This window comes from Pholis gunnellus (genome assembly GCF_910591455.1).
Source record: "Pholis gunnellus genome assembly, chromosome: 15".
Lineage (NCBI taxonomy): Eukaryota > Metazoa > Chordata > Actinopteri > Perciformes > Pholidae > Pholis > Pholis gunnellus.
The window spans coordinates 15090776-15117010 of NC_136542.1; the positions used below are offsets into that span (position 1 = coordinate 15090776).

General features: G+C 45.5%; 1 protein-coding gene across 3 annotated transcripts in view; it reads right to left on the reverse strand.

Moving 5' to 3' along the window:
* tiam2a (TIAM Rac1 associated GEF 2a) overlaps positions 1-26235 on the reverse strand; it is an 87191-nt gene that overhangs the window by 13838 nt on the left and 47118 nt on the right. For all 3 annotated transcript variants that reach the window (XM_079174905.1, XM_079174907.1, XM_079174906.1), the window contains exons 6-15: positions 25473-25697; positions 21818-22003; positions 21377-21520; positions 18230-18286; positions 13662-13838; positions 12988-13092; positions 12816-12894; positions 12604-12693; positions 12260-12478; positions 10024-10118 (exon numbers count right to left, since the gene is read on the reverse strand). In XM_079174905.1, coding sequence (XP_079031031.1) covers positions 10024-10118; positions 12260-12478; positions 12604-12693; positions 12816-12894; positions 12988-13092; positions 13662-13838; positions 18230-18286; positions 21377-21520; positions 21818-22003; positions 25473-25697 — 1377 coding nt within the window. The remainder of the gene's footprint in view (positions 1-10023; positions 10119-12259; positions 12479-12603; positions 12694-12815; positions 12895-12987; positions 13093-13661; positions 13839-18229; positions 18287-21376; positions 21521-21817; positions 22004-25472; positions 25698-26235) is intronic.

Sequence of the window (26235 nt, forward strand, 5' to 3'; positions counted from 1 at the left end):
GCTGATGGCGATGGCCTTCATTTTGCAGGTATTTAATCATAAACCAAAGAATTGGACACTTTTAAATTTTGGACTGATTCATCCGGAGGGGGACATGAATGTTTGGACAAAATTATATGCAATTGTTGTTTCAGGGAGTGGACCAACCAGCATTGCCATTCTGCTCGCATGGCCAAAAAGGCCTTACCAAGCTTATAATTGAGTTGAAGATGTATTTCTATTATATTTAGTATAAAAGTGATACTCTGTCTCATTGGAGCACGTAATGTCTTTTTGCCAACAATCATTTACTTCAAAGTCTGACCTAATGGGAAACACTGTTTTTCTCCGTTTTTGTCCAACCAGATAAATTCCTTTTCATTTGGAAAGGAATCCATAAAGAATCTAAGAAAGGCAGCCATGCAACTGCAGCTGCTGACACACACTAGTCCATTAAGGATGGCGAAATAATTCAGACACTGATGATGCTGCCACAGACAGCGGCAGTCAGCCTTCCTTCACTGATACACGCTCGGTGGATGGCGGGTGGACAGGAGAGATTGCTTGGGGGCAACACAGAGGTTAAGGATTTCAGAGCAACATATTCATCAGACAGCCCACTGGTAGCTCCAGACGGGGAGAGATAACCCTCATATATGCTGTTTATTTGGGCTGCAGACGCCCAGAGGAAAGGGGAGGCCCACACAAGTGCTGAGTTTATTCTCATCACACCCTCACGTTGGTAGGTTATGGGCTCATGTTTGTCTCATGCGCACACAAATGAGATGATGGAGGAGCCACAGAGCTTAATTCGACTGTGCGCACACATGGAAACCCAGTTTTACCTCTCACACAGCTTCCTAAGTAGGTACGATTTTCATCAACACTAAATGGCAGACACCTGCATTGGAGCGTGACAAGAAGAGGTAGGGGGGGGGGGGGGGGGGGGGGGGAGACACTGTCGTGACTCAGGCATTGCAATTGCCTCGCAACAATCCCACCAACACAGCCTGACAGCTAGCCCAAATAACCAATTAAGAGCCGAGGACAGGAGGCGGGAGAAAAGCCCGGCAGCGCCAGGAAAGACGAGTGGATCCGACAGCGCTGCTGTGAATTCTCATTCAGGTTTTCTCTCTGACAGCTGACAGTTCTGGATTTTGTTTCTATCCCTTCTCGCCATGTATGCCCTGAAGTCAATTTCGAAAAAGAGGTCTTTGTCAACCTTTGCAGGTAAAAAGAAATACAATCAAATGAAGTGAGAGGCTGCTGAGTCAATTTGTCTCCGTCTACTCGGTTTCACTTCTGATGGTGTCCAGCAGTCAGAAGTCATTTTCAGTGAACAGGACACACATGTACATGATGTCCACTTACTGTCTTGATGTCAAAGCAAAAGGGTTTCACTACATCCCTTCATATCAAGAGCCATTCTTTATTTCTATAAATCCACTCAGTTTCATTCCAAACTGGTCAAAGAAATGACCACGAAATAGAAGCTTAATCTATACTGCCTTCATCTCATAATGAAAAGAAACCGCATCTATATCAATATTAATCCACTCACTTTCAGGAGCAGTGATACTTAAAAGCACAGTCGAGTACTGACTACTTTCTGTCATCTCTTTTCATGAGGCCCCTTCAAAAACATTACAGTAGAGACATTGTTAACCCCTAAATATTTCACTCGCTCTCCCGATCCTCTGCTCACCATGAAGAGCAGTCTGTAGAGCAGCCTCCACGCTGCTGTGGCCTGCCGCTGGGTTCTCCGGGCCAGCGAGCAGCCCTTCCTACGCAGCCTGCCTCCCCTGGATGCTGGCATGACGGCCCCAGAGACGGTGTGCGGTTAGAAAACGTGACCCGACCCGGAGAAAATATCCGTGACAGAATTCAATAGTTGGCTTGATTCTCCTTGGGTATCTTTATCTCCGTCCACCTCTGATTCTGGTTGGTCAATCCCCTCTTCAACTTTTCTCCTCCTCCTATCCTGCTCTCTAATTAAGTATCCACTGCTGCCTGCCTGCCCGCTAGGCCCGGGTCAGAAGCCTCAGCATTGAGTAGACCGATGCCTCTGAGACGGAGTGGGCTTTGATGGGGATTGAGCCATTGATCCTGCGCCTGTGCCGTTCTGTGAGCGTTAGCAGAGAAAAAGTGCTCGCTGCCAGCTTGTTTTGCATATCAATCACTAGCGGACAGTCTGGCCACTTGGCTTGCGTAAATAGAGGGGAATTCTTCCCCTGGCAACTGTGTCCTCTCTCACTGTCTCTCTCTTTTCAACAGCGCTGGTCTTCCGACATCTCGACTTTCACATCCTGCTTCCCTCTTTCCATTTGCCTCCAGATATCCCCATTCCTCTTTCCCCTTCCTCTGGTTCTTCCCCTCCTTTTCGGCTCCATGCGACCTCAGTGTAACTTCCAGAGAGCTGAATGGAGAGGCCGGGGGCTGTATCAGAGTCCAGTCTCTCAATAGCATCAGTACAATGCAGACTGTTCTGGCTTGTTACCTCCACACACAGAGGAATGGCTGACTCAAAAATGTGAGGCTCTGACCCAGTGGGGAGGGTAACGGGGCAGGAATGTTAACTATGGTGTCATACTAGAATAAAACGTGACATGTATAGAACATCGCAGTGGGTACTTTCTTACTTACTCAACTTGTTTTCCTAACTGGCTTTATTATGCCCGCATTTTAAGACTACGGTAAGGTAGGTACTACGGTACGGTAAGACAATGCAGCGTCAAGGTTCCTCTACTTCAACTCTTGAATTCAGCAAGACAACAGTCTGGATTGTTATTTATTTTTTAAATACTAGGCATTTTATGCTTTTATCGGCGAGACACTGAAGTAAGAGGACAGGAAACAAGGGGTGAGGGAGAATGAGCGTGACATGCAACAATGGTCACCAGTTGCGGTTCATGATTGGTGCCTTAATTAATCCCCAGGCCACGCACCAGAGCGCCACTCAGTGAGCATTTCTTCCTTTCAAACAAACAAAATAAAATTGTACAATGTTTTGTCCAACCACATTTAAAAGGTAACTGTTTTTATGGCTAAATAGTAATGGTAAATAGACTTGGACTTGTATAGCACTTTTCTAGTCTTCGGACCACTCAAATGCAACAATGGTCCCCAGTTGCACTTCATTATTGGTGCATTAATCCCTAGGCCACGCACCAGGACGCCCCCTAAGGACTATTTTACTTTCAAACAAACAAAATAGGTCGTACGTAGTGCTTTTTTAGTCTTCCTCAAAGCGCTTTATCACTATATGTAATCATTCACCCTTTCACACCCATTCATACACGAATGGCACCATGCAAGGTGCCACCTGCCCATCAGGACTCGGCCAGCCTGCAGGAGCAATTTGGGGTTAAGTGTCGAACTGCCGACCCTCTGATGAAAGGACGACCCTGCTCTTCCACTGAGCCACAGTTGCTGTTCCAAAAGAGCTGCATCCCACAACCTCCCCAATTTTTTCCCAAACATTCTGTCTTCATCATCTCTGTTGTCTCGACGTGACGAATGGGCAACGGAGCACACTTTCGGGCAGTCTCCTTTCAAAGGCTTTTCGGGTGTTGCACTTGAATGTTCACGTGAAAAGTGAGTATGTGAAGAATCTACAAAAGAGAAGTTCCAATCCCACCTACTTACAAGTCCACACAAAAGGCCAGTCACCGTGTAAAGTGGGCACGATGGCGGTTCCAGACACTGTTCAACAACCCAACAAGCACCTAGTTTGAAGCATACCGATGCATTTATGCTCATAATCCTCACTGTTAGCTGTAATCACGGACAAATATCATGCACTAGTTTAGCCCCCATTTTTGGCACTTTTCTCATCTCATTTGTGTCATATTCGTATACTTGTTTTGTCCAAATGTTGGGTGTAAACACAGCTCAGCTCTGTCAGACTGGGAAGTTGCAAGATAAACACTAAACACTGTCTCCATCTCCCTTTAACGCTCCAACGCATTCATTATGAGCACGGCTCAGTCCGCTTCGAAGATGAAACACCGCTCAAATCAAAAGAGAAGTCTTCACCAGCAGGGAGGCCCAATCTTAGCCAAAATACACACAAATAAACAAATGTGGGGAGGGAGAGGATAACAACAACAAAAAAAAGAGGGGATGAAATACAGGTGTGTCCCTGGGGCTAGCTTTGCCCATCCCTCACAAGAAACAGCCTTGTTGTGACACTATGAGAGAGAGAGAGAGAGAGAGAGAGAGAGAGAGAGAGAGAGAGAGAGAGAGAGCGAGAGAGAGAGAGAGAGAGAGAGAGAGGGGTCCGGTGTCTGGTAGGCAGGCCAGTGATTCATATGCCATGTTAGCGGGCTATAGTGCCATGATGCCATCTTCTTTTCAAAGCTCAATAAAAGGAGACGCACGATCATAAATCAAACAGAGCAGAGGGGAAGGGAAGATGCGTGGGGGGGGGGCTGGTCCCGTCGCGCTCCACTCAAGCCCATTTACGCCTTTTATTATTCATCCTAAACAAATATTATTCCACCGAGTCTCGGAGGACTTTGGGAGAAGACTGTATTTTAATAATGAAGCCAGCTTTAGATTAAAGCACCCATTCTAACGGAGTCCCCCAGGCAATTCAGACCCAGTCCGCTGCATGACTGCCAGTACAAAGGAAAAGTAACGTTAGCACTATGCGCTATTCTTACTCCACCAAAAACCACTAAAACTAAGCGAAAAGTTAAGTGGGAATGCTTGTTGCCAACGTTAAACATGGTTTGATGACAAACAAGTCTGCAGAATAACTTATGGCGATCCCTGTGCTGCCCCCATTTCCCTTTCTGACCTGGAAACAGATCAATCTGGGTGATTCAGAAGCAACCAAAGCACCCTGAACTATTCACACCGTACAACTGCCAAAGATGACATGATGCTAACAGATAATAGACCCACAAGGCACACAAGGTGACAGTTTGAGAGCGAATACATGAATAAAGACTTTAACTGCTAGTCAGACCAATACAATGAATTCTATTACAGCCATTAGTGCTGAAATAAAACCACGGACAGCAATAAAGGCAGAGCAAAAAGTAACGCCATGACCTTTTGACTTACCCCCAACTGCGTACACTACAAATCTTACAAGTGAACAGTTGAATTAAAGATCACCAGGATAGGGCTGAGTAGAGGGGGCTTGGTGGGACAAACCGGGAGGAAACATAATGCATGACACTTTTTCTAAATGTCTGAGTCACAATTACAAAAACTAACATTCTAATGTCTAGCAGGCAATGTTTGCCATGTTCAACATCATAGTTAAGTCTGTTAGGGTGCTAACATTTGCTATTGGGCACTAAACACAAAATCCAGCTGGGTCATTAGTTTAGCATAGACCAAGGTAATGGGCAAATTAAAATTAAGAGCCAGTGATGGCGCAGGAGGAATATTCAGGGGAAGATCAAAGTGATTGGGATTCATCCTCTGGGCACAGCGGGTATCTGTACCAAGTATCATGGCAATTCATGGAGATTTTTCAGTCTAGATCGACCGACCGACCAACACTGCCATCCCCAAGAGCAAAACCACTAGCATGAATAAAAATGCATTAAATTCACATAGATTGCACGTGCTACTGTAAATGCATATTGTAGTTTATGATCTCTTTAAAAATTAAGGCTGAAATGCTAATAAAAGGCAAATTAATTCTCCGAAATGCAAAAACGACTCCAGATTCGCATCGGTTTGAGATATTTTTGGCAAACACACAAAGAAGGTTGTGGGAGTTGTGTGTGAAAGTTTGCAGCTCAAGTGTGAAGACTCATAGTATCAGCTGCCTCAGTTAAAACCTCCCACAAGCAAGAAGCACATCAGCCGATGGTTACCGTTTGTTTGTCTCTCTCGCAGGACAGGCAGGCAGCCATGTCCCAACCCAGGCAGGCCATCTTGTCTTTGAAGAACCTTCCCAAACTGATCAGCACAGAGGCCAGGAACAGGTCCTTCTCCTCGGCCTCGCAGCCCGACGGCCAGAACCAGCACATGGTCAGGAGGGAGCACAGGGCCTGGACAGGCGACTGGTCCCGCATAAAGAGCTCGATTAAGGTGGTGAGGTAGAGGCACGGCCGAGGGTCTTCATCGCTCACCGCTGGGGCTGCAATTGGTATGACCAGTGCCACGGCTGTGCCGGGCACCCCCGGTGCGGTCATTTCAGCCAGATCTGGGTCATATTGGATCTGGGTCCTTATTGGTCCCTCCGTCGCTCCCTCTTTTTTTAGGTTTTTATCTCCAGCTCTGTCTTTTCAACTTGTTTACTGTGGAGCGGACTGACGAGAGCGGGCTAGCATTAGCTGCGCTGACAGCTTTAAGCCCAGATTATTAGCCTGCTCACGGCCAGATGGCATCTGATGGGCTTAGTCATAACACACACACACACATGCACACACACATTTCCCTAATATACCCCTCAAACTCCCATCGCACAGACAGACATGCACACCAGTCGGATAAAGTAGATTCTCTTAAATTTGGGAAGGGGATGGTTGTAGCTCCAAGGAAGACGGGATCATGTTTGAAGAAGATGATATAACCTAATATCCGTAGGCATCCACCATATTCTTTTGAAGTCTAGGAGACATGATAAGAGAGGAGAATCAAAAACGGAATAATTCAACTTTCTGTTCGTCACACATTTTTAAAAAGTGTTAAAACACCTCTCAGACTCCTCGCGCCCACAAGTGAAAGAGGTGAAAAGGGACGATTGAAACCAGAAAGAAAGAGGAGGTAATAGAAACAGCCTAAATGTTGCAGTCTACTAATGCCTTCCTCTAATTCAGAGAAGAAGCGTAATAACGTCACTACTTGAATCAGGCGAATCAAGCCAAATCTCTCTTAGTGACAGCCAGACAGAGAATGGCTCCAGTACAGCTCTCTTCGTAAGTCCATTTAAATGCTCTTACTGAAACATTTAGTCTGGACAGACGCAAAGAGGCTTAATACGTCTGTGCACTGTTTAACCTTTGGGTAAACACAAGACATGACTGGCTGCAATGCGGAAAACATGTCGCTGCAATTTATAAAATAAAAGAATATCATGGCTTTTACGACATAATGGAATTTGACATCAAAGTAACACGGCAGTAGTAGTGATGATATACACTGATATACATAAATATTTAAACCGTCCAAAACCCAAAAGGTATTCTCTTCACTATCACGTAAGACTAAGAAAAACAGCAAGTATTCACATTTCAGAAGCTGGAACCACTGATATTTGGGCATTTATGCTTTGAAAATGACTTAAAAGAAAATTCAATAATCAAATAAAATGTTCCATTGATCAACCGACTAATCATTTTAGTGACATGGGCCTTCAACTTATCCTGGTACGTTTCTCTGTGTGTGCATGGATACATGTGTCGACTGGTGCCATGTGGTGAAACCAGACCATGCCAGATTACTTCCCATGTCCTTCCATCTGTCTACTGGGATCGCCCCGGTATGCTATGGATGAGTGGTGATGTGACGATGACCTACCAGGCAACAAATCCCCATCGAGCCTCTATTAAAGCCGTTCAGTTGCTAAACTAGTTGAGATGAAGTGAAGCACAAACAAAATGGATGCAGCTATTCTGATTTTGCCTCGATGCATCCTTACGCCTGCGTAACTTCACTCACTGCACCAGCGCAACGCACGTTAAATCAATTCAATTTGAGGGACCTCGTGGGAGTTTTCCGGGACCAATTCAGTTGACGTCCGCAATCGATTGGTTAAGCTCATAATGATACCACAACACTGCTGTAAACCAATTGCTATGGCGCTCTTTAGCCAAATGTATCATTAAGTAACTCGCAGCCACAGGAATCACAATCAGTACCTCGATCAATTGGTAAACAACTTTGAAGACTGTGCCTAGTAAGCGTCTCAAAAACACACACAAAACACACAGAGCTCTCATGTGTAATAACCGCAAATTGGAATGCAACGGACCAATTAATCAAAAGGTAGTCCGTGTGGTGTGAAGGCAGATTACAAGGTGTGACAAGAGGCTTGAAATTAGTCTTTCCTTTCCAATCCGTCTTTATTGACTTTCAGAACGGCATGTGCACGCATGTGTGCGCCTATATGCTGATACATGGCTGGTTTTCTACCCTGCGACTCTGTGATTTCTTTCTCCCCGCCCCAGAGAGCAAACTGATGGCCGCGCCGCGATTAAATTCTGCTCTTTGTAACAGCAGAAAATCTGATTTGCCAGCAATATCTCACCCTGGTTGTTTTTTTGTTTTTTTGTTTCGCCTTCACAGTGGCTGACTCTCCCTGGTGGAAGCAGAGAGCTTTTCCTCCTTTTGTGCCTCAAATAAGCACATATGCAGTGACATAAGCACACACATTCATGAACCTATCTCCCTCCCTCACACACACACACACACACACACACACACACACACCTATCTCCCATTCATTCCTCAGTAAAAGACAAACGGCGGGGAGCCGAGCAGCAGCAGCAGCAGCAGCAGCAGCGGCGGTGGTGGTGCAGTGCAGATCCCAGCGCAGTGGGACTGACTCATGTCGCTGGGCAAACAAAAAGAGACGAATGGAGCCACGATAGAGAGAGGCGCAGAGGGAGAGTTCATCTCCCTAATCCACCTCCTGGCTGACCTCGAGTCAAATACTGCTCGGCATCTTCTGACACAGGCAATTAGCATAAAGCAGCAACGGCAGCTAAAGCAATTAGAGATTGTTTCTGGATATTTGGCCTGGATTTACTAACCATGAATCATTGATGAAATAAACACGACAACATGACTGCCTATTCCCCTTTTCATTTAGGCCACGTTACATAACGAGCAGGTTGGTAAAAGTGTGCCAAACATGCACTCAACAGTGTTGACAGCAACTACATAGCTTAAAAAGGACACAAAATATTAGCTGAGTGATGCCAGAGAAGGGGAATATGCATGAACGCGGACACAAACACACACACGTCTGCTCTCAAGCTTCCAGCCATGTCTACATCATTAACACGCGGCTCTTTGTGATGACCACACACACTCATTACTGCTCTCGATAAACACTGGCATACTCTCTCTCTCTCTCTCTCTCTCTCTCTCTCTCTCTCTCTCTCTCTCTCTCTCTCTCTCTCTCTCTCTCTCTCTCTCTCTCTCTCTCTCTCTCTCTCTCTCTCTCTCTCTCTCTCTCTCTCTCTCTCTCTCTCTCTCTCTCTCTCTCTCTCTCTCTCTCTCTCTCTCTCTCTCTCTCTCTCTCATTGCATTACCGCAGCGCTGAGGCGTAATTCCCAACGGGACAGGCTCATGCTCGGTTTAATGACTTCAATAAAGTTGGTTTGCATATCAAAAACCTGACCGGATATTCAACAACAGACAGGACAGAAATAGGCAGGCAATCTGCCATAAATCATTAGGGACAACCATTTGGCATATTCACACAGGAGATATTCCTCTAAAACTAATACAAGAGTTGCATTGATTGTAGGGCCCTTATATTGTGCTTAAGAGCAAAGCCAGGACCATGAAGGCAGACAAAAGCGCCAGGAATTTGTCACAAGAAAGAAGATGTATGACTCTCTGAAATATATTCACTAAATAAACTGTTGTTGCTTTTAATATAATAAAAAATATAGATATGCATGTTTGAGAGAATCTCACAAATGCATTCAAGATTGAGCTTTGCCCGCAGGCATACACTCTGCCATGTGCATGTATGCGTTTGTGTGTGTGTGTGTGTGTGTGTGTATGTATGTGTGTGTGCAGGAAGCAGTGGGCACAGCCCCTTCTCTCAGTCTGCATCCTATCTGCATGACAGTAATAAGCTGTGTTGATACCGGTGGCTATGATGGCGTATCCTAATTATGGTAATGCTAAAAATTGGTGCCAGTCTGGTTTCTGACAACCCCACAGCTGCCACTGTGAGTGGGCACACACACACACACACACACACACGACAATGTGTACACTTTTATTCACACAAACAAACCTGGGAGGAGAGACAGAGAGAGAGGGACCATATGTGGAATATCTACGAGACAGTGGAAATACTTTCTTTTTAGCTCTCAGATGCACTCGAGCCGCTCCTACCTTGCTGTGCTGAACAGGCCTGTGTGCGCAGTGGGAGTGACCGTTCTCCAATTCTACAACCGGGGACTCAGTACCATCAGCTGCAGTGCACACATCTGGAGAGGGAGAGAGAGAGAGGGGACACTTTTAACATACGGTTTAGCTTCACTCTGCGTGTGCGATAGCGTTTTATGCTCATACCACCATCATCACTGCATCTGCACTATGGTGGTTTCTGCTGAAGCACATCCTTCTACTGACCACAATACACAAACAATGCTGGCTAGTTATAGTCTGAAACCATCATGGGCGCCTGCCAGTCGCGCAGACCTTAAAATATGTCTCCTTTCTAAAAATGGCTATGGCATTCAGTCGTCCCAGAAAAACTTGGCAATCGGAAATAAAGACCATGATATCTCTCTCCTTGTTTGGCTAGAAACAAAACAAAAAAAAGAATATTTGCACATAAACTGTCCTGACGGGGACATTATCAGATAAACTCAGCGTTTTGGGGAACATTTTCCCAATTTTGACTACTTCTTTTAAATTCAAGGTCCTGAGGACAAACGCTCTAGCAGTTGGCACATGAAAAGACTTTATTCTTGATTGTAACCCGGGAGGCGGGCCAATGTGGCAGCAGGAAACAAAAGAAAACTTCTGGACCTCCTGTGGAGCTGAACTTCTCCTTTTTGAGATGCCAATCAGCCTCAACTGAATGTCACAAAAGATATCCGAGTTTGGTTCTCTAGTCTTTTTTTTTGCACGATGCTGAAACAATCCAGATAACAAACGGTTTCCTTCAAGGAACGCCATCATGAAATAATTTGTGTAATTTGTGTCAGACAAGTGTTAATTCCCCACTGTCGGCTTTTACCTCCCTGCCTCTCTATCAGCCTGCCTGAAATCATACGCCCTCTAGAGACCGAGAAGTAAACTGCAGGCCCTTTGATCACACCACTCTCTGTAATGAGGCCTTCAAGTCATTAATCCCTCTGTGTTCAATTACGGCTGTAGTGCAGGGAACACTAATGAATTGCAATCATTGAGATGAGGCTTGATACTCTCTCTGAAACAGACTCTTTGTTTATACCGACTTTTTTGAAAAAAAGTCAACAAAAAGGCATTGAATGTTCTACACATTTTGAAGAGAAGGTCAGTAGTAAAGTTTAGGTATATGGTATATTTTGAAGAAGTTGTTAAAGGGTAATTTAGTGGGGTGCGTGTCATGAACCCGCAAAAGCTCAAGTATCGGGCAGATACTTGATAATAAGACAATTGTCTTCGGTTGGGTTGGATTTCCCTTACCTTTTAGAGTGAGGCTTGAACAAACTAAATGTATCCCTACCAGCTGGGCATCAGCTGTCTTTGTCCGGCGACATGAGTGAACTTACTGCTTGGTTCTGACACCTCAGATCCACAGTGAGAGTAAACCAAGCTGACAGGATACTATACAGTCACAGCAATAATGAGCCGTCTGCGGTCAAAAGCCCCTTCTGGTCTTTCCTCTCTCCCTAGATTCGCAGAACTGTGAGACTTCATCTGGAGCTGTTTCTACTGCTTTTATTCTTTAGATTTTTCACAGTGAAGAGAGAACTAGTCGCTTTTGAGGAAGCACAGAACAAAACAAGATCTTAACAGGAGTGGAAGTGTAGTGATCTGTATGCTGTTTAGTGGTTTCAGACACAAAAGTTTCTCAGCAAATACTATAAATGTGAGCAACTGACCAGCGAGTCCCTTTTAGGCTTAGATAAATATCACATCACAAAGACTAACCAAACTGGATTAAACTAATTTGAAAACTTTGAAAAAAGATGCAAGACGTGCAACATAAAATGGAACGAAACAGAAAACTGGATGTGCAGACAGGGTGTTCACTTTGAACAGCGGCAGATCCAGGCGGTTCAATTGAAGAATGACACAGCTCGCTCGCTCGCTTGAGAAAACTGTCAAATTGATGCCATCATAAAGTATGTACACAGAACTGAGAAAGGGCTAAATCAATGGGTGTGCCAAGCATTTCACAGCAGCTACAATTTCTCTCTCTTTGTGTCTCTTTCTCCCTCTCACCATCTGTCTGACAAACTAAAACTAAAAGGGCATCCCTATCAACTTCACTTTCAATTGTGCGGTTTAAGTGTTCCCATTAAGTGAAATCTATGGCCTCTTAGTACAAATACATCCCCACTAATGACTGGATGGACATGCTTTCAGCTGGTTCACGGATGTGTGTGGTTCAGCGCCGCACAGATATAAGCACCTGAGGAGGACTTTGCGCGGTGGTGCTTGCCGCGGACCTCCTGGTTGTGTTTGAGGGGAAGGGCCTGGTGGTTGGAGGTCACTGTTGGCGGCAGGGGTCCGTCCCGCCTCAGGCTGAGCTGCAGGGTTTGTTCGGCAAACAGCGTCTGGATCAGAGCCAGGTCGAGGCCCGACACACACCTGCCGTTCAGCACCAGGATCTCGTCACCTGGACGCAGGCCTGGCAACACAGTCGAGTATGTTTCAAAAAAAAAAAGGTGGAGGCCAAAGACCAATAGATCACATGTGTGGTACAGTTATTGTTGGTTTCAGCATTATTTGTGTCATTCTTAAGCAAGCAGGCACCTTGGTTGAACGCCAGGTCATCGGGTAGCACTTCGCTGACAAAGATCCTGCTGTTTTTCTGGCTGTCAATGTGTCCGGTGACTGCAAAACCTGGTCGGAGGAAGAGAGACAAAGATGGAGTCAAACAAAGAGAGTTAGAGAGACAGAAAGATAACAAAAAGGATCGTGAGGTGGACATAAAATACAGACACTAGAATTAAAATCAGTCTCACCAAAGTCTCCGGTGTCGCTCGGCCTTCTCATGTGCAGAGTAAACACATTAACTGGGACCACCTCCAACTGATCATTGACCTACAGGGTGACATCGATACACGTTCAACAAAGAGCAGATAATGAAGAGCACTGTGTATCCATGTGTGATTTGCGCATGTTTGCCCTCCTCACCACATCGCGGAGGAGCTCGCCCGGAGCCAGGTATCGAACCTCCACACCCTGGCCCGCTCGTCTGAGGAGTCGGAGGCAGTGCAGGCCTGCGTCCAGCTGTTTCACCTGTTTACACAAGAGTCCCTCACGTTCAGTGGCCTGTATGCACAAAAATCATCAGACGTATTTCATGCACCAACGCTCAGTCAGACGGCCGCAGCGTGGCCGAGGCGTGAATTATTCAACGACTTTACACTTCGTGATGAGAAATTTGCAGTAAACAAAAAAAAAAAAAAAAGCTTCGCCCAGCGGAATATGGTGTTTGTCCATCTATGTGTAGTCAGTCTTACGGGACTGTGTGAAATCAGACACTGGATGAATAGGTGTGTTATTTTAAGCTCATGGGAACATAATGTAACCAGATCTGCTTCTACAGACGCTCAAACAAACACCACTACCTGACATAGCTGAACATTTTACTTAAATTAACTCTAAACACCAGTGCAATTAAACCCCATGTTACAGGAAAATACACATTCCTAACACTTAAGTATGGATGGCAGGATTGTGTAAAAAAACAACAAATAGACAGCTAAATCAAAATTACATCACAGCTTTTTTTTAACTGTCAGGAATATTGTTCTCTTATTGTGGTGAAATGTCATCATTTCTCTGCAACTAGCCGCCAACCCAACCTTGCAGGCTGCAGAGAGAAGGTCGGCGGCTGTCTGGTCTCTTCTGACAGGGACTTGGACTGTCAGGCCGTCTGGCATGTAGACACACGTCAGCACATCCGTGGCACCGTCGATGCTGTCCCACACACCGCCCTCAGGGGGCGACATGGAGTAGATGTTGGTCAGCATGTCCAGCCTCTGTGTAAGGAAGGGAGGGTAGAGAAAGATAGAAGAAAGGGGGGTGGGTGAGGAAAGAGTAAATAGAAACAGAGGGAGGGAGGGAGGGAGGGAGGGAGGGAGCGGGTGAGAGAGAAAGGTAGACTTTGAGTAACAGCACTCAAATCGATACAGTTCCATTAGTCCAAATGCTTGGCTGTGGATCAAGCAGCGGAGCAAAGATGTCATACAATTAGCCTTTCAGCAATTCATTTGACAACAGTTGATCCACATAATAGTCATCGTAACGGCCCGTGTACACAAGCGGATTGGCAAGGGTCGACTGGCACGGCCACACGATACCCGCACGTTCATTTGGTTTAAAAAGCCACAAGAGTAATTCTGACTTCAGTGATGTATTCGGGACCATTTATTTCGAAATCAGTCAAACGTTCAGATCAGCCATTTGAAGGTAATTGCTTGTTGGTGGCATTAACAGTGAGGTTTGAGCCGGGTATTACGGTGTGTGTGTGTGTGTGGGGGGGGGATGGGGGTTGGCCCACCACGCGGCCTCACAGGCAGCCATTTGGGGGTTTTTTGGTTGCGACTCTGTGTCTCTGGAGGGAAAAGCGGCGCTGCTGCATTGAGGGGCTGCGGGAGACGCCACAGTGAAGCCAAACACTGCAATTATCAAAGCCCCAGATCTTGAGGAAAGGCTCAATCACACCAAATGTACTGAAAGTCACGGGCTGAAGAAGCCAGCGATTCAGCACTTCTGACAAAGACAATACGAGTTCTCGGTTAAACTGAGACACGAGAGAGAAATAATTGCATGAGTGATTTGGTCTGAGCGCATAGTGATGTTTTAGAGGCATTATGGGAGCGGTGAAAGCTCTCACACATGCACATCAGACAGAGAGCCTCAGACGCACAGTCTGAGGATGTCTGTCTGATGTGCATGCGTTTCAGAAGCTGGCAGCTTGCAGTTGATGCATCACCTCAAGAGGAAAAATACCTTTTTCCCCGGTCAGACAAAAAGCCTAAAGGGGAAAAGCTAAGGCCTCTGATTCAGAGCATCACACACACACACACACAAAGGCACACAGTTCTCCGTGTAGCTCACATAACCACAGGCACACACACACAAACATTTTCTTAATTTGTCATTTAAATGTCATTGACTAGTTCAGGAATCAGTGTCAAAATAAAGGCCACCAATGTTCTCGCCAAAATGTTCCCCTAACCTGTTGGGATGGATCAACACCCACCTCTGTGTGTTCGGGACGTGAGGTCGCAAACTGAGGATGAAAAAACAAGCCGTCATGGCTACTGGTTGCATAACCGCCCCGTTTTGTGTCCCAGCGACATGGCGTGACGGGAAAACTAAGATTTTGTTGCCTACGCTGACCTGAGCGGTGTCTGACTAACACTGTACACTCATTCATGGTCGGAGAGGGTTTGTAACGGGCCGACGGTTGCCAGGTCAACGTTCCATGAACGACTGCCAAGAGCACGGTCGGGGCACGCGCTGGACTTCAACAAGTGCTCTGTGTGGTGAGTGCGTCTACTGTATTTATGTTTGCATTCAGCCAAATAATGAAATACTTCAGTCTTTCCTCTCACGCGTGGATTTATTTCCAAGCAAGTCGTCCTCCGCCCTGCAGCTTCTGAAGACGGAACGTGGAGTAACAGGCGGTTTAGTGGCCGCGACGCAAATACAGCCTTTCCATTCCACTTAGCAACTGGATAACACAAATATTACAGGACGGCCTCAAATAGATAGCGTGACCGTGAACAAGAAACAGAGGAGTAGTTGAAAACGATTCCAGCCAATTTCCCTCCATTACATCTATTAGAAGGCGATTACTAGGAGTTTCCTCAAAGCTACAACCACGGTTCCTCTTTCCATCGCAGTGACGAGCTCTTCCACACACGCACACACAGTAATAACCATCCATACTGGCTAGTGTCTGTTCCTTAAATAAAAGCAAGAGGTGTGTATTCGTGGGTAGTGGAGTGTGGTGAGAGGTGGTGACACGGAAAGAGGTCATAGACAAGAGTAGTTTCGATCGAGATCACCAGCCAATAAAATTTAAAAAAAGAGAAAGAAAAAAAAAAAAACTTCTCTGGGAATCAAATACCACCTGTACTAGGTCCATAAAAAAAGTTAAACCTGAATCTTATCCCTTAAACATATTTCCATGACCCTGCTCAACTGATGTGCACATTTTAATTGTGTGCATAGCTCAAAGTGAGTGTGAGAATGCAACATTAGGTCAGAAGGTCTTTTTTTTTTCTCTAGCTGTAGAAAGCATATTCACTCACTCGACTGCTGACAGAAGGAGTGGGCGGATGGAGGTATCGAAGAGCAAATGCCAGTCATTGTTAACTCTGTTTGAATCTCAAAGGTGGCCGAGACAGCCTTCGTTTTACCGACAGGTTCCATATAGATGTGGATCTCTCTCGGCTTTGTGCAACCTTACAGCGAGACGGTGTCCGCACACGCTCAGCCTGTTGAAATAGCTGGTTGGTTAAAATCGTGTAGAAAAGGACAGCAACCGCGTGCACAAACTCTCCCGAACGGTCACACACACACACACACACACACACACACACACACACACACTACACGAAAGAGCGCATAAAGAAGTACCCTTCACTTGACTTCACTTCAAAGGATTAGCGGAAGATGATTGCTTATTAGAGTAATTCAGGGGATTTGAGACAACAGGAGCAAAGTCATCAAGACAGAGATGATGTATGTGTCGACACAAATCAATACAGCCGTGCTGTCCTCCCCCTCGCTCACCTTTTCCGCCCTGATGGGTCTTAATCCCCTTAAATCAAACCCATTCTACTGACGAGCTGTGTTCCACGTCCAAATCTAGGAAAGACCAAAACACTCAACCCAGGGGAGGGGCGCCGCATTTAAAGAAACATTAAAGCGCCGACTCAATGAAGGCCATTATTGTTTCCCAAGACCACTTCCTGAGTCCGTTTTTCGAGGCCCTAAATGGGGTCAGTTTTAACACTCGCCACATTCACCAGACTCACACTATGAATCATAGCATCCTGCGGAACAGAAATGCTCATAACACCCGTCCCGGCTCTGTCTAAAAGCATCCATTATTCTCATCTGTCAACGCCAGACTTCCATCTGTTCACCCAGGAAGGGTTGGATAAGACTTTATTTGACGGGACCAACTGCAAAAGATATATTAAACACGTCATCTTATGGATGCTTGTAAAGAAATTCACTTTTTCTTGCCATTTTCTCAAATCACAGGCTCAGCTGCAGAATTGCTCCATTTGAATTCAAAAGGTATTTTATTTCTTGCTGAAGAGTCACTTCAGAGCATTCTCAACAGGTGGGCTGCAGCTTTGCTTTGATTAGCATACAGACTGTAAACGGGGAAAACAGCAAGCATGCCTCCGTCTGAAGGTGTAAAAGTATAAAAACAAGATTTTTTTGATTATTGGCGCAGTGACTTCCTTCAGCCTTGCCTTCATTGTGCTCAGCCAAGAAATAGTATGGTATCAGCAAAATAGCGAATTGTCGTTTAAACACACAGTAGTCTGTGTACAATTCAAACAGCCTTCATGCTAAGCTAACCTGCTGCTGGCTGTGGCGACATATTCCCACAGACAGGCATGACAATGATATTGATCTTCTCATCCAACGCTTGGCAAGACATCAGAAAATATATGCATATCAGACTATTCCTTGAAAAGGATCATTCTGATTTATTGCAACCTGAGTCTTATCTTTGAAATGTTGTCCATCATTAAAAGAAGCCACTGAGCCAAAGCTTACAGCACTATTTCACACGTCTTATATCTAGGCATGCAACCACCCAATAACCAGGCTGCTCACATGGCCGGAATTCACGCTCTTCAATCCTTCAACACTTTTACCGTAAATCCATACACTCACACTTTCAATCGCTTCTGGTCAACACTTCCGACTCAACACTCTCCATTAACTCAATTATGCCGTAAATTGGAGGCCTGTCGACGCCGGAGTTTAACACGGTGTAGAAATCTCTTGTTCGATATGCTGTCCATTTCTCTTTCAGACACCTGCCGATCAACATGAAAAGAAACTCTGCTTTGATCGTGGACAAGTGAAATACAAGGGCAGACACACACTTTCTGATCCCCTCACACACACACACACACACACACACACACACACACCCACCCTATGTGTAAAAACGTCTTTACACAGCCCACTATCAAAGCCATGAAAGACAGCCGAGGTCAAAGCAACAGCGGACACGTTTCTGCCATGACTACTTCACGCTCAAACTGATAATTCAGCTCGTAAAATGGCACCACAGGATGGCTGTGACAGATGGCAGTGGAATTTTTAAAAGACACATCAAAAGATCCACAAGCCGTATCGGACAAAGTTACCGAACGCCATGACTCACCTCAGTGCTCCTGGGAGGTAGGGCGTACGTTTGACCTCCAGCGTCGCTCTCAAAGATCTGAAACAAAGAGACAGAAAGTTAGACAAGTGCAGACAGAGGGGCACCACACTGATTGACTCATAAGCGATTTGAGTGCCCAGCAACACAATATCAGACACACACAGTGCTATTATGTTGTTAATTAAAAAGTACGTGTGGCGAGTGCGGCGCTTTGATAAACGGGGCTCTGTAGCCTTTGAAGGTGCAATGGTGGAAATATGCTGTGTGTGAGTGGAGTGTGTGTGTGTGTGTGTGTGTGCGCGTGTGTGGACACGGAGCGGTTTCTGCGTAGAAAAGAGATGAAAGGGCAAAACAGTCCGGTTAAAGATGAGAAGAGGACAAGCCCCCCCCCCCACACACACACACACACCCCTCAGTGTAGAAATCTCTCTGTTCTTGATCCACTCTATCTTCCTCATCCTCTCCTCTTTAGAGCTTCTCCCCGGCTTGTGATTGTAAGGCGTGTTGTGTCAGGCTAAGCCCGGTGTTGGAGGTGACTCTGCAGCCTCAGAGGCCTTTAACAACTCTATAGTACAGCAGTGACACAGAGCCATCCGTTGTGTGAGGGTGTAACTTCAGCCCTCGCTCAAACAGGCTGCAGTTGGGTTTTTGAGATACTTTCGTCGCCGGGCAGGAGAGGCATGATAGGTGGCACAGCTGATCACAGAAACGGGGCATTTTACTGTAAAATGAACTTGAAGTTAAAGCTGAATCAGGATCAGGATTGCTTTTCTCCAGAAACGATCCCAAGAAGTTCCCTTTACAATCAGAGAAACTCTATAGCCCCCGTGATGGCAGTAAGAACCCTCACCTGACATCTGAGCAGAAGAAACTCACCATCCAGTACATGTATAAAAAGACTGTAAACAGTGCTGCCTCGCTGTAAACTGACTAATTTTAGAAAGCTTAACAACCCTTCCACAAATCCTCGGACCTTTCTGGCCTACTTCCCACAGCCGACTGCCGTCCAGCTCCTTACTGTATACATAGCTCTCTTAAGACGGATGAGAGATGAGACAACGAGAGGGAAGGAGATGGGGGGGGGGCGTGACTTTGGGCCAAGGTTGTTAAGCGCGGCGGTGCAGTGGTAAATGGGATTTAGGCTTACTCAACAACGATGAGTCAGTATGGAAACTGTGGGAGAAAGCTGCCGGCTAACGCTCTTATGTTTATGCTCTTAGAAACGGGCGGGTTTGAGAGAGGACGAGGCCGAAGGGGGAAAAAACTGAAAGACAAATGGTGAGACAAATTGGGGGTGAGAGTAAGATGAAACTCTACCTTTAGGATATTAAATAAGTAGGATAGAGTTAGAGGCAAAAAAGAGTTGGAGTCGGAGGATCAATGGAGAGCGAAAGGGAAGAACATATATCTCAAAAATCTCGGAGAAAGCGCAGTCTAAGAACCTGAGAAGGTAACAACAGATTAAGTGCACGGAGGAACGTTTGGCTCCTCAGACGGCCTCGCTGTCCAAATCTTTTTCCAGCAAAACACGTGTCTCGTCAGTACAGGAGAGAACAGCCAAGGAGCTGATGAAGTCATTTAAAATGGTCACGACAAAAAGCGAACACTACAAATGACCGTTGGCTCTTGTATAAAACAGAAAAGAAAAAGCAAAACACCACAAAACAACAGATGTCCACAAAAAAACAGAGATCTGTTGAAGCCCTCACCAGCCTTTTTCTGTTCCTGATTAGCCTCTATGTGGAAAAAAAAAAATCTGAAAAGCACTAAAACAAGCTTGTAAGAGAAGGTGGATCTGGGGAAAAAAATTAAAAGGGAGGCTGTTTAATATTTAGCATCTTAACACCAACCATCTGCTGGTGTCTGCGGGACTGAGGAGAGAGTGGAGAATGCCATCTACCACACATGGCTTTCAATAATTCATGTGCGTGCTGCAGCGCCACCTCGGCCTTCTGCACTGCGAAATGTAACTGGGCCTCATTAAGCCCGGCCGGCTGGACTTCCCCGGGAAAATAATAACAGGCATATCTAGTCGCTGACAGACGCGTGCAAATGCCCAAACATAAATATCACAGAGCAGGTGGTGGGACGGCTGAGCTAGATAAGAGCAAGTGAAACAGGACAGGGAACATTTTGTAAGCAGTCAGGAGTCAGGGCTCACCTACTGGAGTATACATGATTAGCTCCAAAACAATAAGACACCATATTGACTTCACAGCAGAAAGAGAAATGGCGGTAGGATGCCAAAACCACACTCCTCTCCCTTCCTATACTCTCAGCTAATGAACGGAGTTCTATAAAAGACGAATAAATTAGTTTTTTTATGTGGCGGTTCTAAAAATAGACCACCAAGAGTGCAGTATTCTCCAGGGACAAACCTTCAGGGTAAAGAGTGGCGGATTTTTGTATCAATAAATAATCAGCATGCATGAGCCTAATTACTAACCTAAGAGGATTTAGCCCCCCCCCCCCCTTGCACCTGGGAAAGGAATGCCCCCCTGTGCTTATGTTGACGGGAGGTGTGCACTCGAGGGGGTGGGTCGTGAGCTTATGTGCTTCTAATTAATAAAATCTCCTTCGGGGGAGAATGTGCAGAGATTGATGCGTGACCGCACCAATCTCTTGCTTTCTTTCATGTCAACGCAGGCAACGTACACGCAAGTAAGCAATGAGGAAACGGGCTTTCCGGCTGTTTCATTATCAAATATGCACAACGTGTACCGAGGGCGGAAGTATGAAGACACAGTTTTTCTCAGCATGACATCTTAAGAGACTGCGAGCAGTATAACCCAAACATTGTGTGCACGCAATTTTGCACGATCACGTCATTATGTGTATGCGTGTGGGTAGTTCCCCCTGCTGAATATATGCAGCGGGTGATCCTGCATTACAAGTCTGGAAGTTTCAATGGAGATTATTTAGAGTCACGGCAAGGCTTTGACATGAACACAGAATGTACTGATTTTAGGTCATCTTTCATTTTACCATCTGTCTATTTATCTGATTTAAGTGAAATATAAATTACTTTATTGGAGCAACCGCAACTTTAAATCGCAAACATTTTGATACATGTATTATATTTAATTAATACACGGATCTGCTTGTGTGTGTGTGTGTGTGTGTGTGTGTGTGTGTTTTCAGTGGTACCTGTGAAGCAGAGGGCCTCTTATCTCGGCCCCTCTTCGTAAGGTTGTCGAGGCCCTTGAGCGAGGAGAAAAGGCCTCTCTTGCGCCGTCTGTGAGTCAGGGACAAAGAGCGCCTTCTGAGTGTGGCCTCGTCTCTGGAACAGATCTGAACAGACACACAAACTATCAGAACTGCAATCATTTAGCTCAACAACAACAACAACAACAAAAAACAACTCTAATCAGACCATCTTAATTCGGTTAATTTTCCTCCAGTAATGCATGAAGGGAGTGTTTGTTGAAATATGTTCAAGGGTACTGTAACAGATACACAAGTATCACATACAAAAAGGAATGTCAAAAAGCACCCAGTCAGGACACACATAGATTTGATTCTGTGTTGTGCTTTTGTTTATTAGTCATTCATCTGCCATTTCTCAGGGCCTGTCCTCAGTTTCCTCACCAGTGCATGGAAGGAGGAGACAGAGAAGATCCCCAGACGTCCCAGGGTGGTTTTGGTGGGTCGGCTGGCGATTGCCAGCAGGCTCTTTGGGTTAGGCAGTTCTCCACCCTGTAGACTGGCCAGGTAGCAGCGCATCCTGAACAGATCCATGTTAAACCTCTCCAAGTTCTGCTCCCACTGCTGGATCTGAAGGAAAAGGAAGATTATAACGTTACAGGTTGTGATAGAGGTTCTGAAAACGAATCTTCGGACTGTTTTTTGTGGGATAGCTGAGAAATGAGAGTGGAGGGGAGGTAACGGAGAGGGCTGTGAGAGGGGAGAAGGAGGGGAGGCAGGAAAGGGAGAGCCAAGCAGGGAGATCCAGGGTCAGTCGAGGGCTTTCCATCGAGCTGCAATTGCTTGCAGATGTTGGTGGAGAGTGAGGGCACAAATTGTGTGGGGGTTTAATACTAAGGGGGGACTGCATATCTAGCGGAGGAGTCAGAGTGTGTGCAGTAAATCCTAATGCCCGTTTTTAATGCAAGTCTAGAGAGAGTGGTGATATTGCACAGAACACCCGTTAAGCCTCCACCCCGCCCGCACACACACACACACACACACACACACACAAACAAACAGGACATACACACGGTTTACAGTTGCTTTCCCCTTATCCGTTTGCACTGTGTACGCTATGAGAAAGTGCTTATTTTGTTGGCTGGAGACTGGTTTTAATGAGAACACTCAAGTTAAACAACTCCCTGTAACCACCGACTTTAATAGGTCTCGTCTGCACTGCACTGTTCATTTACAATAACGCACCCGATGGCATTGTGCCATTAGGTCTCATTTACATTGATGGCATTCTTTAGACATAGGAGCATGAGGGTGGTGGTTTTATGAACCTCTGACTTTTTAAACATCTCAAAGAACAGAAATCACCATGGTACCATACTGGGCTATGTGCTAAACCCATAAAATGGCCTATGTACATAGCAGCGCAGGTGGCCTCGCTTAACAAGCCTCGAGTCAATGACAGTCAGCCATTAGTCCCATTCCAGACTTGGACCATGAAGACAACTTCTAGGAATCCACATGCTTTGGGTAAAAAATGGCCTTGCATTTTGGCACGTCAGTTATTTAAATAAGTGGAAACATGATCAAACACGAGAGTACGGCATTAGTCCTTCGCAAAGCAAGAACAGCAAAGGACCCACATATCAACTTGTATATCTGTAAAATCAGTATGGTTCAATTCTTAAATATATTAATAGGTACAAAGTTTCAGAGAATCTTTTGGTGGTAGCATTTATTTTCCACTCAAAGCCAAACCATGCAACTTTTGAAAGAATAAGTGACACATCTTTCCTCTTACAAATGAAAAGTTGAATTCCTAAGCAATAAAAGCTCCAGCCGTACTTATTTTAACCAGTAGCTTTAATTAGCTAAAGTTAGCTAACTAATGCTAACTTGAATACTCCTTTCTACGTGTGCTACTGTTACACCATGTTTTAGCACTTAGCATTATCCCATAAATGTCACTTATGGTCACAGTTGCCACAAGTCAGCAAAGGTTGCACAGTCTCATTTTACTATGTAGCCTACTATAGTTAATGGCTAATTACCAGCCATTGTTGTGGGCTAGAGAGATGATATGCAACTATCCCTTTAAAATGTGATACATAAACATGAAGTAAAACACAACAACTTTTTGCAACTTAAAGGTGGATATTCTTTTGGGGATAATGGTAGTCAAAGATAGCATTAGCATGGTTAGCAAGGAGCACCGAAGCTAATGCAGGGACGCATGGATGACTTGCATGTCTGTGATCTCATCACTTCATAGGCAAGCTGACGAACATGTATTCCTTTAACATGGTGACTAGTCTAAGGACCTCCAATTCTTGGCGTTGAACCTGAACTCAAAGGCCGTGTCCATAAATCCTCTGATAATAAGTAAGCAAAGAAGATTTTTTTTATCCTGCTATTCTCGGATCATTGTTTTTATGTATATATATATATATATATATATATATATAGTGTTCTGGAGGAACTGTGAATTAATTCCACTGCATTTTGAGGTTTGAAGATGACTTCAGATGGGGAGGGAGGTGCTACTGAGTAAATCAGTTAAGCTCCTTCCTCAAAAGCAAAGACAAATTTAGGAGAGCTTCTGAATAACTCACGTCTCTATGTATGACTATCACGCAATATCCTGGTATGGCCCTGATTTACACACCATGAGATCAGTCAAATATCAAAGTCTTCATTTAGGGATGTTCCAAAAATAGTCCTGCGCATAAAATTTGATTTGATGATTCATGCCAGGGGTGCATCACTGATGACTGCCTATATGCAGTCTATTGCATCATGCCTTTAGCAGGCCTGAATGAGTGCAGTGAGACAATCAACCAAAGCAAAAAGCAAGGCATGTTTGGGCCCATCTGGCCTGCGTGCACAACTTATTTACATTCATTTCAGAGCCATTAAGCTCGGCAGACATAAGCCTTTCTTTAAATAGATTCTCATCTTTTCTTATTTCCCCTCTTTAACATCTGCCCCTGGCTCGCTGTAAAAAGCCCTAATGCATAATAAGTCTTTCTATGCAACTTGATCGCAGTGCGTGTGTGTGTGTGTGCGCGCGCGTGTGTGTACGTGAGCATGAGTGTGTGAAAGGGGGCAAAGGCGGTCTTCAAAAGAGGTCTACTGGCACTGATTTCAGCAGACATGGGTGGGGGTGGGGTACATCAAAGCAGTGCCTTGTTGGGGTTAGACAACCCCACTGAAACCTTAACTCTATCATCAGCTTCGGGGCGCCTGTATCAGAGTCCTGTCCCGTACCCCTCTGACCCTATCATTGACTCCAACCCCGTCTGTCTCTTTGTCTCCTCTGAGGTGGCATACTGGCTAATTGAAAACAGATCACACACAGTCAGTCAGTCTCGCAGGCAGGCAGTGACATCTCCATCTGGGACTATGGGGGTGAGCTGTTCAGCTTCTTTCTAGCTTGTTCTTCATAATAACATACTCATATTTCCACTCAGTGCACTTAAACTAAAACACCAAATAACAGCCCTTCCAACAAGTATCCATTTTTAAGCAGTCAGTGCACACTGACATGAGCAGCTGACAAAACGCAAACCCATGTGGCTACGTGGAGTAAGTAAGAGACATGCAAAGTCAATGACCACCTCAGTCACACAGGTAACGGCTATATTTCTACACATTCCACAACAAACACAAGTTCTCGTAAACGTATTTGGATTCTTGCTGAGCTATAGATTATGGGCTTCTTATACCCGTCAGTAATGTGCTGTATGTAGGCTACAGCACAGCGCTCAGTGCTTTGGATTCTCCCCCAGGCTGTGAGGAGAAGGAAGAGGATAATGCATGTTGAGAGCCCATTACCAGGAAACATCTGGAATCTCAATCTGATGCTCGGGGAGCGAGCTGCTCCCCTGGGCCCCTCGTGATGCGTTTGGGGACTGATGCATTTAGGCCACTTCATCCACCCACAGACAAAAATAAGCACGGGCTTGTCACCGCAGTCACAAAATCCGTGAAATTAAGTAAGGCACATCATGTGGTTGCTACACGTACCCCATGGAATAACAACTCATAGATACTACAGTGTAAAGTAGGATAGAGGCCTCCAATGTCTCACTGTCTGTCTCACCTGGTTCTCAATAGCCTTGCGGTTCTTGGGGTCGCTGACCACCGTCAGCTGCAGCTCGGCCATCTTCTTCATCTTCCCGTCCATGTCGATCTTTTGCAGAAGGCCACGGACCTGGCTCCGCAGCAAGCGCACCGTATCCTCCTTCCCCTGGCGCTTGGCCAGCAGCGAGGCACTGGCAGAATGAATGGCCGTCACCCAGTTCTCCAGGTCGGTCTGGTTGCTGGCCTGGAAGAGCAAGGAGGGACAGGGAGTTCAATTTGATGAAGCAGCGAGACCAATATTCCCGTTACTAGACGCATTCACAAATGCTACGCCTGATGCGTTATTTAACCATACATCACAATAAGATCATTGGGTGGCAAGCTGGGCTTCGCTGAATCAATAAGAAAAGAAGACGTGATTAACGACGCCTCTATGAGAAAGCACAGCTTGTGAACTGTTGCTGAAATCAAACCCACATTTTCCCTTTTAATAAGCCATTTCAAGATGATCACTCTGTAAGGCCATTCACGAGGAGGAGGCACGTCAGTTGAGAAATCAATTGAACCCCCTTTAGATTGAGAATGACTCATGCTCAACAGGCCATGTGAGTGGAAACAAAAAGTAGGAACCACAGGCCGTCTTTTCCTCTCTGCTTGCCTCTGGGGCCATGTCAGCTCCACACAGAACTATTTTATTAGATGTAGGTCTGGACACCGCGACAAAGTGCAGTCTGGGAAGCTTGTAATGGAGGAGGCTACACGCAAAGAGCCGAGGACTGGGC